This window comes from Brachycentrus maculatus, unplaced genomic scaffold (assembly GCF_059751285.1).
Source record: "Brachycentrus maculatus isolate JH-2025_06_01 unplaced genomic scaffold, ASM5975128v1 h1tg000065l, whole genome shotgun sequence".
Lineage (NCBI taxonomy): Eukaryota > Metazoa > Arthropoda > Insecta > Trichoptera > Brachycentridae > Brachycentrus > Brachycentrus maculatus.
The window spans coordinates 155,611-171,646 of NW_028280819.1; the positions used below are offsets into that span (position 1 = coordinate 155,611).

General features: G+C 30.6%; 1 protein-coding gene across 1 annotated transcript in view; it reads right to left on the reverse strand.

Annotated features, from left to right (window-relative positions):
• The window catches only part of cmpy (crimpy), a 314,343-nt gene that overhangs the window by 154,467 nt on the left and 143,840 nt on the right, over window positions 1-16,036 (reverse strand). The window contains exon 3 of the mRNA XM_088256644.1: window positions 8,966-9,844. Coding sequence (XP_088112770.1) covers window positions 9,739-9,844 — 106 coding nt within the window. The 3' untranslated portion in view covers window positions 8,966-9,738. The remainder of the gene's footprint in view (window positions 1-8,965; window positions 9,845-16,036) is intronic.

Here is a 16,036-nt window from a genome sequence, read left to right on the forward strand (position 1 = left end):
CCTTGTAACTTTAATTACAAGAAAAAATATGGCCACTTCTAATAATGTAAAAGTCTAGACATTCTTTGTAAATGCCTTCAGAGGTTGAAAAAAATCCATGAAAATGAAAATAAAATACTTATCTAGACTTAAAATTTATTGCTTGAGTAGTAAGTAATTTATAACAGCACTCATTCTTAGTGACCTAGTCTCAGATCGTTTATCAAATGAACATATACCAGATTCAAACATATACCCACACCAACGTGGCTTTTCTATATTTTTTTACCTTTTAAACTCTCCCACTACCATACATTACATTTTCCATGTCACTAACAAACAATCTCCATGTTTCACTTCCATACATTAGGGTCGGAACCAGGACTCCGTTGGGTACTGCCAGTTTAGCTTTCGCTGATAGGTTTTTATTTGCTATAACTGATTTCAGTGCACCATTCACTTTGTTCCCAGCATTCATTCTCCTTTCTATGTCTATATCAATCTTTCCATCCCTATAAAACATCTACCCAAATATAGGAAATCATTTACCTGCTCCAAAATCTCTCCACTTACCAATATTTCACACTCAGATTTACATTCATCTCTTTTTTTAATTATAATTTTGGATTTGCTAACATTCATCAATAAATCACTTTCCTTGCACACATTATACACTTTTGTCACCAACGTTTGCAGGTCTTCTCTGCTATCGGCAAGAAGAACAGCATCGTCAGCATACAAAAGGCAACAGGCAGTCAAATTATTCATTCTAGCTCCAACATTCAAATCATTCAGTTCTTTCATACAATTATCTATGTATAGGTTAAACAGCCACGGCGACATTACACATTCCTGTTTAACACCTTTAGAGATACTAAACCAAATATATTGTGTTAAAAATAATAGAAAAGTAATAGTTGTGCACCGCTTAGCGCTTAAAAAAGGGCGTTAATTAATGTTTTATTACGAATGTCAGCGCTGTAATAATTTCATGAATGTTAATTAATTTCAACCAAAAAATTTACTGAACTCGGAGTTTAGCAAGAAGCTATTCCCAGTAAAATGTTTCGGACTGTCAACTGTTCGGCTGTCCAAATTTAAAACACAGTAAGAGACATTTTTTTGTGGTAGGTTTTTTTTGCATTTATGGACTAAGTAGACTCTACTTAGTCCAAAAATGCAAAAAAAACCTACGACAAAAAAATGTCGCTTACTGTTTTTTTAAATTTGGACAGCCGTGTTTTACCCGTGTTTTGTTTTAATCAAATAAAATTTCTCTCGGCTACCGAATTATCGATACTTGAGAATTCTCCCTCAAAGGAGATTAATCAATTTCAAATGTATCTTGGCGTCACCAATATTTGATGTTCAAAGTGCCAGATGTCCGAGAAATACTTTTCAGAATGAAAGAAAGAAATATATATATATATTTTTTAAATATTTTCAGTTATTACTTTGCAGCATATTTCATAATATCAAACTCCAACATTTTTTGAACTACATTTATATTATTACTTATTGATTTGGCATTAACCTTATGGAATGATGTGTTGATTTTTTTTTAAATCCATCTTCTGGTAAAAATTTAAATATGTGTAAGTTTTCGAAACTAGTCGTATATATAAATAAAACTCATTAAGTGGTATATTCAAGTGTTTAATTAAAAAAAAATACTTTCACGTTAGTACCTTTTTTCTAACTGGTTTTGTCATCTTGTCATGTTGGTAACTTTTTTCCAACCGGTTTCGACAAGCACCTTGTCATTTTCTAAATAAAGGTAAATGAAAAAAAATTATCTCAACATAAGAGTAGAAAAATATGGAATTTTGGGTATTTACAGGGCTTATGACCTGTCATAGGCTGGTTAAGCGATCATTCACTATTCTAACCATAATGAATAACCACATTAAAAAATTGGAACTCCTAGATATACGATAAAAATATAAAAATAACTCCAAAGAGGAGAAACCCCAGATTTGTGAACAAGTATTTGGACACACTGACATGTTCGTATAAAATAATAAAAGGTTTTAAAAATATATTTTTGATTTTTTTATTTTATTTTTAGATGAAATCAACTCGTATTGGGTAAAATATTATATAAAAGTAAACGCAATATAAATATTTCTATGTTAGATATAAATTTAAAAAGTAAACAAAAGGAACATACTGTATAGCTGAATAATATTACCCTTTGAAAATTGATTTCATATCGTTCTAGAATATGTTCCCGCTGTCTATTTGAATATTTCCCTCTATTTTAAACCACGTGACCTAATAGTCGGTGCCAATTGGCCGTTGCACGAACCAATCAAGCGTAGCCAGCGTAATTGAGCTGCGAGTTAACCATCTAATTGCCAGCAGCGGTTTATTAATTAGAGCCATTGATGTAATTTATTGGATACCTTATATTAATTGGAGTGTCACGAATAAACAATATACTCCGATTATCATCGTCACATTTATGGAATCCTAATATTTCCATACTGGAGGTCCCGGGTTCGATTCCCAGGGGGGGTCAAATAAATATCAGTGATTTTTTCATTGTAATATTTATTCAATATTACCCTGGACTATATGATGCAGTGCCCTATGCACCATAGGGTGCGGATAAGGGTTTGAGTGAATATTGCATCACCTGCGTTTATTGGTTTAAACTTTTTAATTAAAAAATACGGACTTACCTAAAAATATATATTTATTAAATGTGTTTTCTTATTTTACCTTAAGACACTTCGCTCACTCCTTTCAAGAACGTCATATTTCAAAAATCATCCTTTTTCAGTTGTGCATGTTTTCGGAATGCCCAGAAGATGTGCTTTATCCCAGCAAAAGCGGCATATTCTAAACTTTAATATTTACCCGCTACAGGGCAGAAAGTGTTGTTTTTGCATTTTGAAGAAAAGGTATTGTTTAATTATTTTTTTAAAATATACTAAATATTTTTCAAATGGATAACAAACATTCAGGTTTTACTTAAAAAGATCTGTTGCACAGTAAAAATTCAATAAGTGGCTTGATACTTATTTTTGATACATTTCATTATATTTTTAAACTTTAATAACGATCTCCTTAAAAATTAAGTTTTTTGATTTATGACGGCGTTGAAAGGAATGAGCGACCTGTACAAATTATCAGCCCATAAATTGAGGATCTATTATAAGGAAGACCAAGAAAATGAAATAAAAATATGTATGCTAATTTTTTTAATTATTTGTTTCGTAAAGTGAATTACCGACTGCTTTGAAATTTTGACACAACATTACGTTTCAATACGCATATACGAGATCTAGAACTGACCGTTTATTAATGTTACGTCCATCAAATGTCGTAACCTATACTTACATGACTGTAAATAGGAAGAAGAAGAAGAAGAAAGAAATACAAATATTTCATTTGAGTTTAATTGTGTTAAATAAATAAAAACATAATAACTTTTAGCCGTTAATAGTTAGAATATGGGTTCCTTTAAGTTCCTTACATTAATATCGCTCAATTATTGTTTGAACTTTGAAAAGCTTTAGCACGAATATTATTTTAATTCAATAACTTCATTTATATTACAAAGGCAAACAAAGTAATTAATAAAACCATGCCTTTATTAATTGTTCGGAAAATGGTATACCAAAACACAAAAACATACAAACATGTATTCAAATCGTAGTGTCATATTACATATGTCCATTCATATAAAAAACGTATTTGCTAAAATATGTTTATTGTAAAATATTTCGTAATCCTACATTTATCTGGTTTTAATTAAATTGCAATATTTTGAGTGTGTCCAAATTCTTGTTAACAAATCTGTACTATCTCAAATTATATAAGATATTTTTTTTATAATGACGGTGGTAATCTTCTTAAATGCAGACTTCCATATTTTTCTTCATCTATGTTGAGATGTCAAAAAATAAAATAAAAATACACTGTAGACAAGGAAGATCCAAGTTTTTGGCTGGTTCAAACCTGACATTTTAAAAATAATGTCGTAATTCCTGTTTAATATTTAACAGGATAGAAAACATTCCACACGAATAGCAATTAATTTCTCTAAATTTTTAAAACAAAAACCGCCTTTTTGGGAAATAATATAAGTTAAATTTTTCAGAAATTTACTAAAAGCACCGATCAAAAGAGACGTTTTTCAATTTTATGAGTAACAACCTTCTTTAAGAGAAATGTGAAATAATCAAGCCAATGTACTTAATAAATGGTGAGGGAGTGATACATCAAAGCGAATTACACAGCAGAAAATCCTCAAGGAAAATCACTTTTGAATGACTTGTCACTTACTTTCTTCCTTGTGACGTTATTTTCTAGTGATTTTCTTTTTTTTTCTTATTTGATCCTTGGCTTGGTACATAGGGCAAAGCATCGAAAAGAAGCTTTATGATTTTTGGATATGAGAGTTGAATATATTTGATCGGATGCTGGTAACGTCAGTGAAGGAGTTCAAGGTGAAGGTTACAGTCACTATATGAAGTAGAAAGAATGTTTATAGATAAATTCGATTGACAATTACGGCTCTGGCACTCGGGGTTGCTTACCTTATATAAGCCTGTACAAATCTATCTAGGATTTTTTATGCCTTTTTACGCAATCTCTCTCACACACACATATATAAAAATTTATATCCATTAATGTGTATGTGTGTGTGTGTGTCTATGTGTATGTGTTTGTGTGAGTGTATTTTGATTTTGTACGTATAGTATATGTTGATATTAAAATTAAAAAAAAATATATATATAGGGTAAATTTCAATAACTTGCAAAAACATCAAACCGCAACTCATCTATAATCAATAGAAAGGAATGACACGATTTGTTTTTAGTTCTTAAATATACTTGCACTTTTGGAAATGAAAAAAGGAAAAGCAATGTGTGGAAAAAATGGCGTAATGAAACAAAAGTCATATACAATACCTGTGGGTAAGTATTGAATGGTAAAAAGTGAAGGCAATATAAATTTCTTCTTACTTTTTAAAGATATTTTCAAAGCAGAAAAACGAATAAAGGCATTAAACGAAATGGAAAACTGGATGAAGATGTTCCGATTCATTTATTTTTTGCTCTTTCTTTCTGAAACTAATCGCATTCCGTCGTGAATTTAGGAAGTTAATTATCTTTTCTCTGCTCGGATGTGTTTATGAGTGTACTGGCAAGGAGGAGGATACAACGGGTCCCAGCTCCTGAAATTCTAAACCAATTATCGCTAACAAGGTCTCGTTACTCTGCCTGAGAAATGTTTTTCAATTTGTCAGCTGGCAAGACGTTAAGTGATAAACTTGATGATGTATTCTAGGTACTAGTGTAATAATATAAATAGGTTTAGGCGTTATCACCTAAGGACTCTGGGCCTAATATCAGGAACATTAACTTGTAGGATAAGGCTTTGATAAATTGAAGGGTTAACGTTTATCTCAAGACGTTTCTTTTTTTTTTAAATGACATCTCAACAAAGATGAAGAAGAATATGTACTTTTTATACCCTTTTGATAAGAAAATTCGCCAAAAAATAATATCGACCCTCCATAATGTGCAAATCCAGATTTATTTTAATTACGAAACTTTTCACTTACATGTTTTTAACAAACAAAAAAATGTTTCATAAATTTAATGCTTGAAAAGTTATTAAATCTCAACACAGATGAATAAAAATATGGATATATATATATATATATATATATATATATATATATATATATATATATATATATATATATATATATATATATATATATATATATATATAAATATATATATATATATATATATACATACATAAATATGAATATAAGTCTGGGAATTTACGGGGCTAACGACCGTCATAGGCTGGATTAAGTGGTCTTTTACACACGTGTAACATTCACCAATTCTACCCATGATTGACAACCACACTACTTAAATTCTTGGAACTTCAATATGGTTTAAATAAATAAATTAATATTATTTTTTGACATCTCATCAAAGATGAAGAAGAATATGGAAGTCTGGGCATTTACGGGGCTGACGACCGTCATAGGCTGGTTTAAGTGATCACTTTACAGACGTGTAACATAATATGAAATAATATGAAAATAACTCCTGTAATTGGAGATAATCCAGATTTTGTGAACAAGTATTTGGACACACTTAAAATGTTGTAAATAAATTAATAATCCAGATTTGTGAACAAGTATTTGGACACACTCAAAATGTTGTAAATAAGATTAGGCGCTATCACCTTAGGACTCTGAGCTTAATATCAGGAACATTAATTTGTAGGATAAGGCAGAGGCTTTGATAAATGAAGGGTAAGCGTATATCTCAAGACGTTTTGGTTTAGACTCCAGGGGGCGTATAGTTTTGGAGTGGAATTTCCACAAATGGATGACAGGATATCCATAGCCCAGCCACAAACCTTCGGTCTGCGCTAATACGTAGATGTAGCGAAGATGTAATCCCATAAATGTAATATATTGGATTTCGGTGCGTTAATATCTGATAACTAAATTGAAGGGTTGTAAATCCGGGAGATAATTCTCCACAATGCTGCCAAAATATTTCGCTAATACACTAGAGGTCATGAAGTTATTATATCTTTGAAGTTGTTTATTTCTCCCCTGAGGGTTTGTAATTAAAAAGTTGAAAAATATATATACTAAAAGATCTCTACTTATATGTTTAACCCTGAAGTAAACATGTTGTTGACTTGTGTCACCCAGATCTTTCCAAAATAATTTATTTTTAAAACGGCCACACGTGGCAATTTTGGATTATCCGTACCTGTTCAAAACACATTCAGCTTGGTTTTCATTTTGCAGGTGATTTCTGTCTTGTACGACTGTGTAATACAAAGGTGTTTCTTAAAGCGGTTAACAGGTGTCACTCACTAGACAAAAGAAATAAGTTTTATTTTATTTTTTGTAATTTTTAAAATATTTTTTTGTATATCGATTATGTAAAATGAGAAAATTGTTATGTTACATGTTTAAAAAGATGATGGAACCAAAGTGTAGTAGTAGACAATGTAGACTAGTGATTCCCAAAGTGGTCTATATCGACCCCCAGGGGTCTACGACGACTTGGACGGGGTATGTCAGCGAAAAAAAATTGGGGGTCCATGAAAAAGAAATGGAGGTCAACGACATCAGGTTTATTCCTTAGATTAAAAGCATTTATTTTTTGCTTATTTATTGTGTGTAAATGAAAGCCAATTTTAATTTGAATTAACCTAACATGTGTGCGTATTTTTTGAATTCTCATTACACTTTGAAATTTATAACGTGTGTGATAATTTATAATCTTTTAATGTGCACTACATACATCGGCTTTCAAAAATACATTAGAAGATAGTGAATTTGCTGAAAAACAATATCAGGTAAGGGGGGATCTACCAAAAATCGAAAAACATGGCAAGGGGCCTACGAGACAAAAAAAGTTTGGGAACCCCTGATGTAGACAATGGATGTACGTAAAGCATTAGTATTTGTGTTAAGTGGTACGAATAAAATAAAATCTAAATATTCTTATCAAATAAAGCTCATAAAAATATTTCTTGTTTATTATTAATAAGACTTTGTATTTAATATTCATGTTAAACCTCAACTGTCAAAATATACTTAAAAATTTGGGTGGCATTTATCACCCACTCGCCCGTTCCTGTTTGTCAATGCCACACACCTAGTCTAGGCTTTACAAGATATCTCTAGATATTTCAGCTAACTACCACATACTTGTTCACAAATATGTTACATGTGTGTAAAGTGATCACCTAACCAGCCTATGACGGTGTATAAACCCTGTAAATACTCACGAGATGTGAAAAATATAAGGTAGTTATTGGGAAAAAAATAAATACATAATATATATATATATATATATATATATATATATATATATATATATATATATATATATATATATATATATATATACAATATATATCAATATACATATTTAAGAGGAAAACAAAAACATAATATTTGTTGCACACGTATTATGGAAGAAATGTATAAAATCAGTGAGGTTATAGGCTTCTGCGCTGCATTCCACCATATTAAATATGTATATATACTTGGTAACGTAAGTCAGTGACTGAATGCAAGTAAAATGGCAAAGTATCACAGCCAGAACACGTACAAAAGTAGTTGGGGGGTGAAAATGTACGAGTACGTAATTCAGTTGTGCTGAAAAACTGGAAAATGCATTTAATGACTGCGCGAAGCATTGAAAATAAACATGTTTTCCGAATTGCCGGTAATGGCGCGGAAATAACAACTGTTCGTTTGGATGTAACGTGTTTCAAACTACCCCTAATGACCATTTATTTATCTCCTAGAGGAAAACATAACATGCACATAGCTTGTAAAAAGTTATCATATTTATCTTCAACGATGTATTATTTATTATTTTTTATGTGATTCTGTGTAGGAAAAAGATATCCTAGAAGTGATATTTTACTCTGTTTATAACGAATTATGAAACCGGTTGTCGACTTGTATTGTCCGAAAGTTAACAATAACGGAGAGCATTTTAATATTTTTTTTTCTGTAAGGAAGTAATGTTAATATGTATTGTTTAATCTCCAATACAAAATCAAAGTTTTATTTTTTCAATGTGATTCTAGGACTACTATACCACGAAAAAATACAATAATTTAAAACTATTTTTTTTAAATTATTATAAACTGTTCATATTTTTATTACTAAAAATTAAATTTAAAAAAACATGATTGTTTAAAATAGATCACAAATTTGTTTAAATGACATCTAATCTCATATAAATAAAACGTTTAAAATATTTTACCTGATTTAAGAAATAATCCAATATGTATTCAATAAATGTGTGGTACCTATATTTTATATTTAAATGAAGTCAAATACAGAATGCTATTCCTGGTATCAGTAGCAAGTTCCGTATTTGCTTTGAAGGTCTTGAAATATAATATATGTGTAATGTAATACAATACAAAATCAAATACAATCATAAACTATGTATGTGCTTACCTTCCGCCGCGACATCTCTTGTCTATTCTCCAGTTTGCTATCAGATGTCACTAGCAAAATGTTCACTGAAACTGCATAACCACATATTGTATATTATTCCGTTCAATATTCGTATTACCTTTGTCAACTTGGTTTATCATTCTATACAACACGACACTCATAAACAAGTATCTATAACCAAGGAAATCAAAACTTAATGTTCAAATCAAATAAAGATATGATAAATAAAAACTAAGTTTTGCTAATACCGTTGTTTTACTGATAAAATTACACAGCTTTAATCACTTTTTGTATGAACAGATAGGTATAAGAAATAAAATCGTTTTTAAAGAATAAACCAATTGGGTGTTTTTGTTTTAATTATTCGGGTTTTATATTAGCAGAGGAAAGCGTTATTATTATAAACTGTTATATTTATAAACTGCTTGTGTCCATACATTTTAGTTATATTCGAGTATCATACATATAATACGGACTTATTTTAAAATACAGCTTATTTAATATTTATTTTAACACTGACTTTATTACAATATAAACACAAATAGACTTGTAAGCACTGCGTTAAACATCTAAATAGATTAATTATTAATATTTTAACTATTTTTTTGATTAAGAAAACGACATTTATTATGTATATATTCACCTCTAAGATTACCACGATATTATGAAAAATAATCGATCTTTCTGAGATATTCTATGTTCTGCATCTTTGTACACTGTGTTCCCTCATTTGTCTTATATTATATCCTGTTTGATGGTAGCGGCTCCCTAGATTATGACGTGATGCACACTCCATCGACGCATTTCAATGCAGGCTCGCATGTTCCACTGAATCCACCGCAGTTCTCTCCGAGGGTCCGGGAGCAGACCTTGCAACACCTGGAAAGAAAAAAATAGTCAAAGGAGCAATTATGGAGATCATGAAATCACATCACATGTTTAATTAAAGTTTTACTTTGTAAAAACCACTATTTCTTAAATTCTATCGCGACACATGTTTCGATGTATTTCACATTATTTTCAAATACATACGGTACTTGAATTATGCGAAATATCTCAAAATACGTTCTACGATAGATTTTAACCGTTTCCACCCTGACCAATTTTTCTCATAACTAATGCGACGTTTTTCTACCATTAAAATAAATATTTTGGTTCCCTAATTTTGGGACACTCTGTCTGGCAATTCGTATGACCATGTTAATTAAGATTAACTGTCTTTATAAAATTAATTAACTTTGTTTTCACCACTTTTTATATAAATACAATTTAACCTACCGGTTTCGACAATACCTTGTCATCATCAGGGTTTGTTTGAAATCAAAAACATTAAAAACATTAAAATACTCTCACCAAAAACTTCATTAAATTAATTTTATATAGATATTATAAAATGTGCCACAAAGTATCTATATAAGAAATATTTTTTGGTAAAATATACTTGGGTGATAGAGAAATCAGTGATTAAAGTTATACCTGCGCCGGGCCAGACATTGTGGCCCACGGAGCTGCCTACTAGAATCATAAGGGCCAGAATGTCTGGCCTACAGAGAGGTAAGAGTTAAGAAATAGCGACATTTACCAAGCAAAATTTGGATAGATATTATTACAAAGCTACTCCCGAATCAATCATTTAAATAACATTACATTACATTACAATAGACTGATAAAATTCATGACCGACACTGCAGACTGTTATACTGAAATTGTAGAGCAGTGGTTTTTTCTACATGTATAACTCCCAGAGTTAATGACCTGCCATTGGCTGGGACCAAGTGATCCCTTTATACTTATGTTTTATAACTATTATTAATTTTTTAAAGATGTATCCTATAAATTAAATATTGTCAGATTTCCTTCGTTTGCTAGGGGTAATTTTGTTCGATTTAGAATTGGTGCCGGTATTGCTCTCAGTTAAGAAGTCATGAAGTTTATACGTTTTTCAAATTGCATATATGCAGATGAGACACTTATATACATAACTTTATAATTTGTCATTTTGCAGGATCCTATAAAAAAATATTTCAAAAAATATATAAATATTTACTTCTTTTAATATAACGGAACCATAAATTAATTTACCATTTTCAAAATGATTTTCTTACTTTATTAACACGAAAACCCAATATTTAAAACATATCTGATATGAAAATAATATCTTTCCAATATTTAAAATATACGTTATTGTTTCCCTACAGTCTCTGCTTCTACAAAATATGATGTTTATTCCAATAAGGGAGAGTCCCAATATAAACAGCGCTTTATTTGGCGTACCAGAAGTAAGAATGAATATATGTGCACATGTATATATTAAGGAATGTCTCGTTACTCTTACATAATATTCGAGCGAAGGAAATAACATCATTTCTTTGTTTTCATCTTCGCCTTTCTTATATTGAATTCTAATAATGGGTAATTGGATGAATCAATCACAATCTTTATACATGTTGAAAATCGGAACTGAATTATTCCACGTTGGAAACGTATATATTTATATATATATGTATATGTATATTTATATGTATGTTTATATATATATATATATATATATATATATATATATATATATATATATATATATATATATATATACATATTTATAATATAGCATAAAGATATAATATAAAGTATAATATATAGAACAATGTTTCATATATATAGAACATCCATGAATTTGAGAAGTGTGGTTGTCAATAATGGGTAGAATTGGTGAATGTTACACGTGTGTAAAGTGATCACTTAAACCAGCCTTTGACGGTCGTCAGCCCCGTAAATGCCAAGACTTCCATATTCTTCTTCATCTTTGATGAGATGTCGAAAAATAATAACAAATTTAAGTTGGGATTTTGCCCGGGTAGCTTTATTATTCAAAATAACAATCCTACTCTGGTCACAATAATCACGATCAAGTAATTAATTTACCTCAGTTAAAATTAAATAAAGTGTGACAAGAACACAATCTTAAATATTTTCTATTATCTATAACTCTACAAACTTGAACCTTTGTGCAGTGATTGAGTTACTCGCACTCGATTTACTATTTACTGCGTCAGGGAAATTTCTAGGGGAAATATTCCAGACTTGTGGGGAATTTTATTTTCGAGGTAAACTTTAGACGATGTCAATTATCGCCCGGTTGATTGATGTTCAATTTAATCAAAATGTAAATAGGATTCTGCTCTCGATTCGAATATTGATTATAACGGGTTTCCATTTTAAGTACACTATAGGTGTAAATATTATAGGTACTGGTAAATTTATCCTAGTGTTATAATTTCAAAACGCAAAGCCTTGAATCCCTATTTATAACTTGTTTTGCCTTTTGTTTGAATAAGGAAATCATGAAGTTATTTATAACGAAATTAATTAAACTAACCATTCCGCCTCCTCTCCGCAGGGATAAGCAGATATGTTTTAACGCCTTACAACTCTGTTTTTGCAAACATTCTTCGCTTTTTTTTACATTTTTGCATCTCCTAAATATGCTCCCCGATTACATGTCCTCCGTTGCATTGTCTGCCTACGTGGTGTAATGGTTAGCATGTTTAGCTACCGTGCTGGAGGTCCCGGGTTCGATTCCTAGGCGGGAGTGAAAATAAATATTAGTGATTTAACACTACTATTTATTTGATATTACCCTGGACTGATCCCTGAAGCGCAGGAGTGATCACCTTCCCTTCATGTAAGTAATGATCAAGATAACACTGCGTCAATATAATTTAGTGCCCTGTGCACCATTGGGTGCGGAAAAGGATTAGAAGTATTACATGGCCTGGGCGTGGATTACATATGGAAGTTGAACTTTACTGGCATGTGGTAAAAAAATTATTAACTCTAGAATAAAATAACAACTTTGCAACTTTTTCCACATGAATTATATTTACCAGCAACCGGGTTTCGTCGTAACTGACATCATCAGACGAGTGTAATAACTCTTCCTGATAATACGAATCGACAACATGCCAAAGTCATTAGGAAGTGCAGTAGTAAGGTTAAAGTTATTTAATTTAATATTTAAAGGATTTAAAGAAGTATTTTAACATATTTGTTTTTTGTAAATTTTAAATTTAAATAATTTAGTTTTTGTGTATCTCCAAAGGGTTATTAAAAACAAATTAAAGGGACTTATTTTATTCAGCCTCAATAAATATGCATTACAGTCTTACAAATCAAATTTCAATCGGCCTTATTAGAAGAAGAAATTATTAATGGCCCTCGACCTTTATTTTTTGTCGGATCAAAGACCGGCATCAATCACTTTCAGCTGACAGCGCTAATTATGGAATTTTCTTACGTCGCGGGGAAAACACCCTGGAACCGTTTTCTTGGAGCGATATTAAATTACCTACCCTTGCTAATTTTCTTCACCAGGAAAAAATATGTTGACACAGAATATCTCATTAGTTTTCGAATGCCATCGCTCGCTGAAAAAACCCCCCCTTCGCTTCCAGAGTTATTGGGTCAATGATTCAAACTACATCCAAACGAACGGGGTAATACGTGAAGTGGGTACCTGTACAACTAGGATGGGAGAATAATTCACACAGTATTCAGATCATTCCTGAAATATTTGAAATTCATTGAATAGTCTTTTCACATATTTTTATTTTTACTAAAAAATGTGAATGGCAAAAAGTGCAGTAATAAAGGCATATTTTTAACAATGTTAAATGAATTTTGCAAACATTTTTTTTGTAAGAATATTTCAAATTGCCTACAAATGGATATTTTTGCGTTTTTTTTTGTACAAATTTAGAACTATGCTCTTTCTTATTTGTGAACTTTGCTTGCCCTATGTTTAAGCTGCTCCGTATAACTTCTCATGTATCTTCTTCCCGTTTTTATCATTATTATGGAAATGATAAGATCGTTGCCTCGTAGAATATGTACAATCATCTTCTCTCTTCTATTTCCTATTATTTTTAAGGATATTTTTCCTTTCACTTTATTTGGAACCTCATTATTTGTATCTCCTACCAGCTTTTTCCATCACCACAATTGAAAGCTTTTAATATTTCTACATTCATAGTCGTCGTCAAAGATTCTCCTTTGTTTTTTCTACCACGTTAAATCGATTCAATTCGATCATTAATGTATTATAAAAACAAGGTAATAAATAGCTCCGCGCTTTAGTTACTAGTCCAGGGTAATAATAAATCAATATTAAACATACATATTGAACACCACAGAATAAAATCTGTCTCTTTCTTTATTGTTAATTGAATAAAATATCACAATATATATGAAAAATAGATGTAACTAAAAAATCAAAATAATACAATAATCATTTTCGTGGTATGTTTTCAGTATTAAGTGAAGAATCACAACATTTCAGGAGTAATTTGGGCGCTATCACTTGCCTCTTACGACAAGACATTATTTTATTTCATTATCATAAAATAGAATAGCAACGTGACTACATGACAAAGTTAAAGCGATTTAAACGCACTTCCTGAAAAGTAGCAATTTGTCACACACGCTCTGCTTGCTGAAAACAATCGATAAGATGTAAAAAATCAAAGATTTCAGTGTCGTTCAACCACTCCAATAAAGTGCTCTTGAGTATTCTTGAAGAAGGGCGTAAATGAAAAACGAATACCAAAAAATGTGAAGAAAATTTTTACCCATCGAAATAAAGAATCCATACAAAAATACTAACAAACTAACTAATAAACCATCACGCTGCTTCTCCGCAGGGGTAGGCAGAGAGAAAAGAACGCCACACGCATCTGTCAATATTAGCCTCTTCTTCATTCATACATCGTCTCATACATACACGCCGATTATTTTAACTCCTGATCTGTCCACTGTCAAGTTTTTAAAATACTTATTCCAAGCTTTCCTCGGTCTTTCTCTACTTCTTTTACTAACCACATTCGCCCCATAAATTTGTTCAACTAAATTTAAACTTGTTTCTTAACTCATTCGATTTACATGCCCAAACCATCTCCACACACTTTTCTTTTTTTTTACAAAAATATTTGAATAAAATATTACTTATATTGTATAAATGAAATATCGTTGTTTTAAAAGTAAAGTCACCATGTGTGATATACATGTACATAGTGCCAGGTTAATTATAAGTTTTAATTGTGAACCGAAAGTAACCTAATATTCTATTAATTATCGTGAAACTAATGACACATTTATTGTATAATAATTATACAAATGTTTCTCGTACCACGTAGAAAATTACACGAACTTTAATTAAGTCAGCCGCATTTTCCGCTATGGCAACTTCCCTCAAAAATTAATTAAACAGTCTCATTGAAACATTAGATGTTACGGGAACCTAATAATAAAATCACGTAAATGTCATTAGGGAGGAAAATTATGCCGTTATGGTTGCCAAACTAATTAACTTCGATTTGAAGTTGAATTCCTATACATATTTCGAATAAATTGGTTTTAAAGAAATTTCAAAAGCACAATTAAGCCTTTATTTGAAACATGCCATATTTTAAAATTTATAATTATAATGTGCCTAATAATTAAAAAAAATTAATAAAATTATCTTTTTAAAAACGAGATATTATTTTTTTAGGAGAATTTGCCTCAGAAATTCTATGGTTGAGGATTTAACGTATTTAGACAAAACTTATTATAATTCAATCAAGTAACGTATTTAAAATTAATACTCCATTTATGGCAATCAGATCATCATCTATTTCCTTTTTATTATTTTTCATTGAGTTTTTTTTTTCATTTTACATATACTTTTCGATCATGGAATTTCATGAGATTGATCATATTATTTTTTGACATCTCATCAAAGTTGAATAAGAATATGGAAGTCTGGGCATTTACGGGGCTGACAACCGTCATAAGCTGGTTTATGTGATCACTTTACACACGTGTAACATTCACTAATTCTACCCATTATTGACAACCACACTACTCAAATTCTTGGAAGTTCTATATATATGAACAAATTTTGAAACATGGTTCTTAAATCACTAAAACATCACTAGAGACATCTATTGGTGAGATGAAAAGAAGTTTTTTTACTGAGCAGAAACCCTTTAAGTAGCACGTGAGGTCCGAATCCTCTATTATAATCTCATACAAACG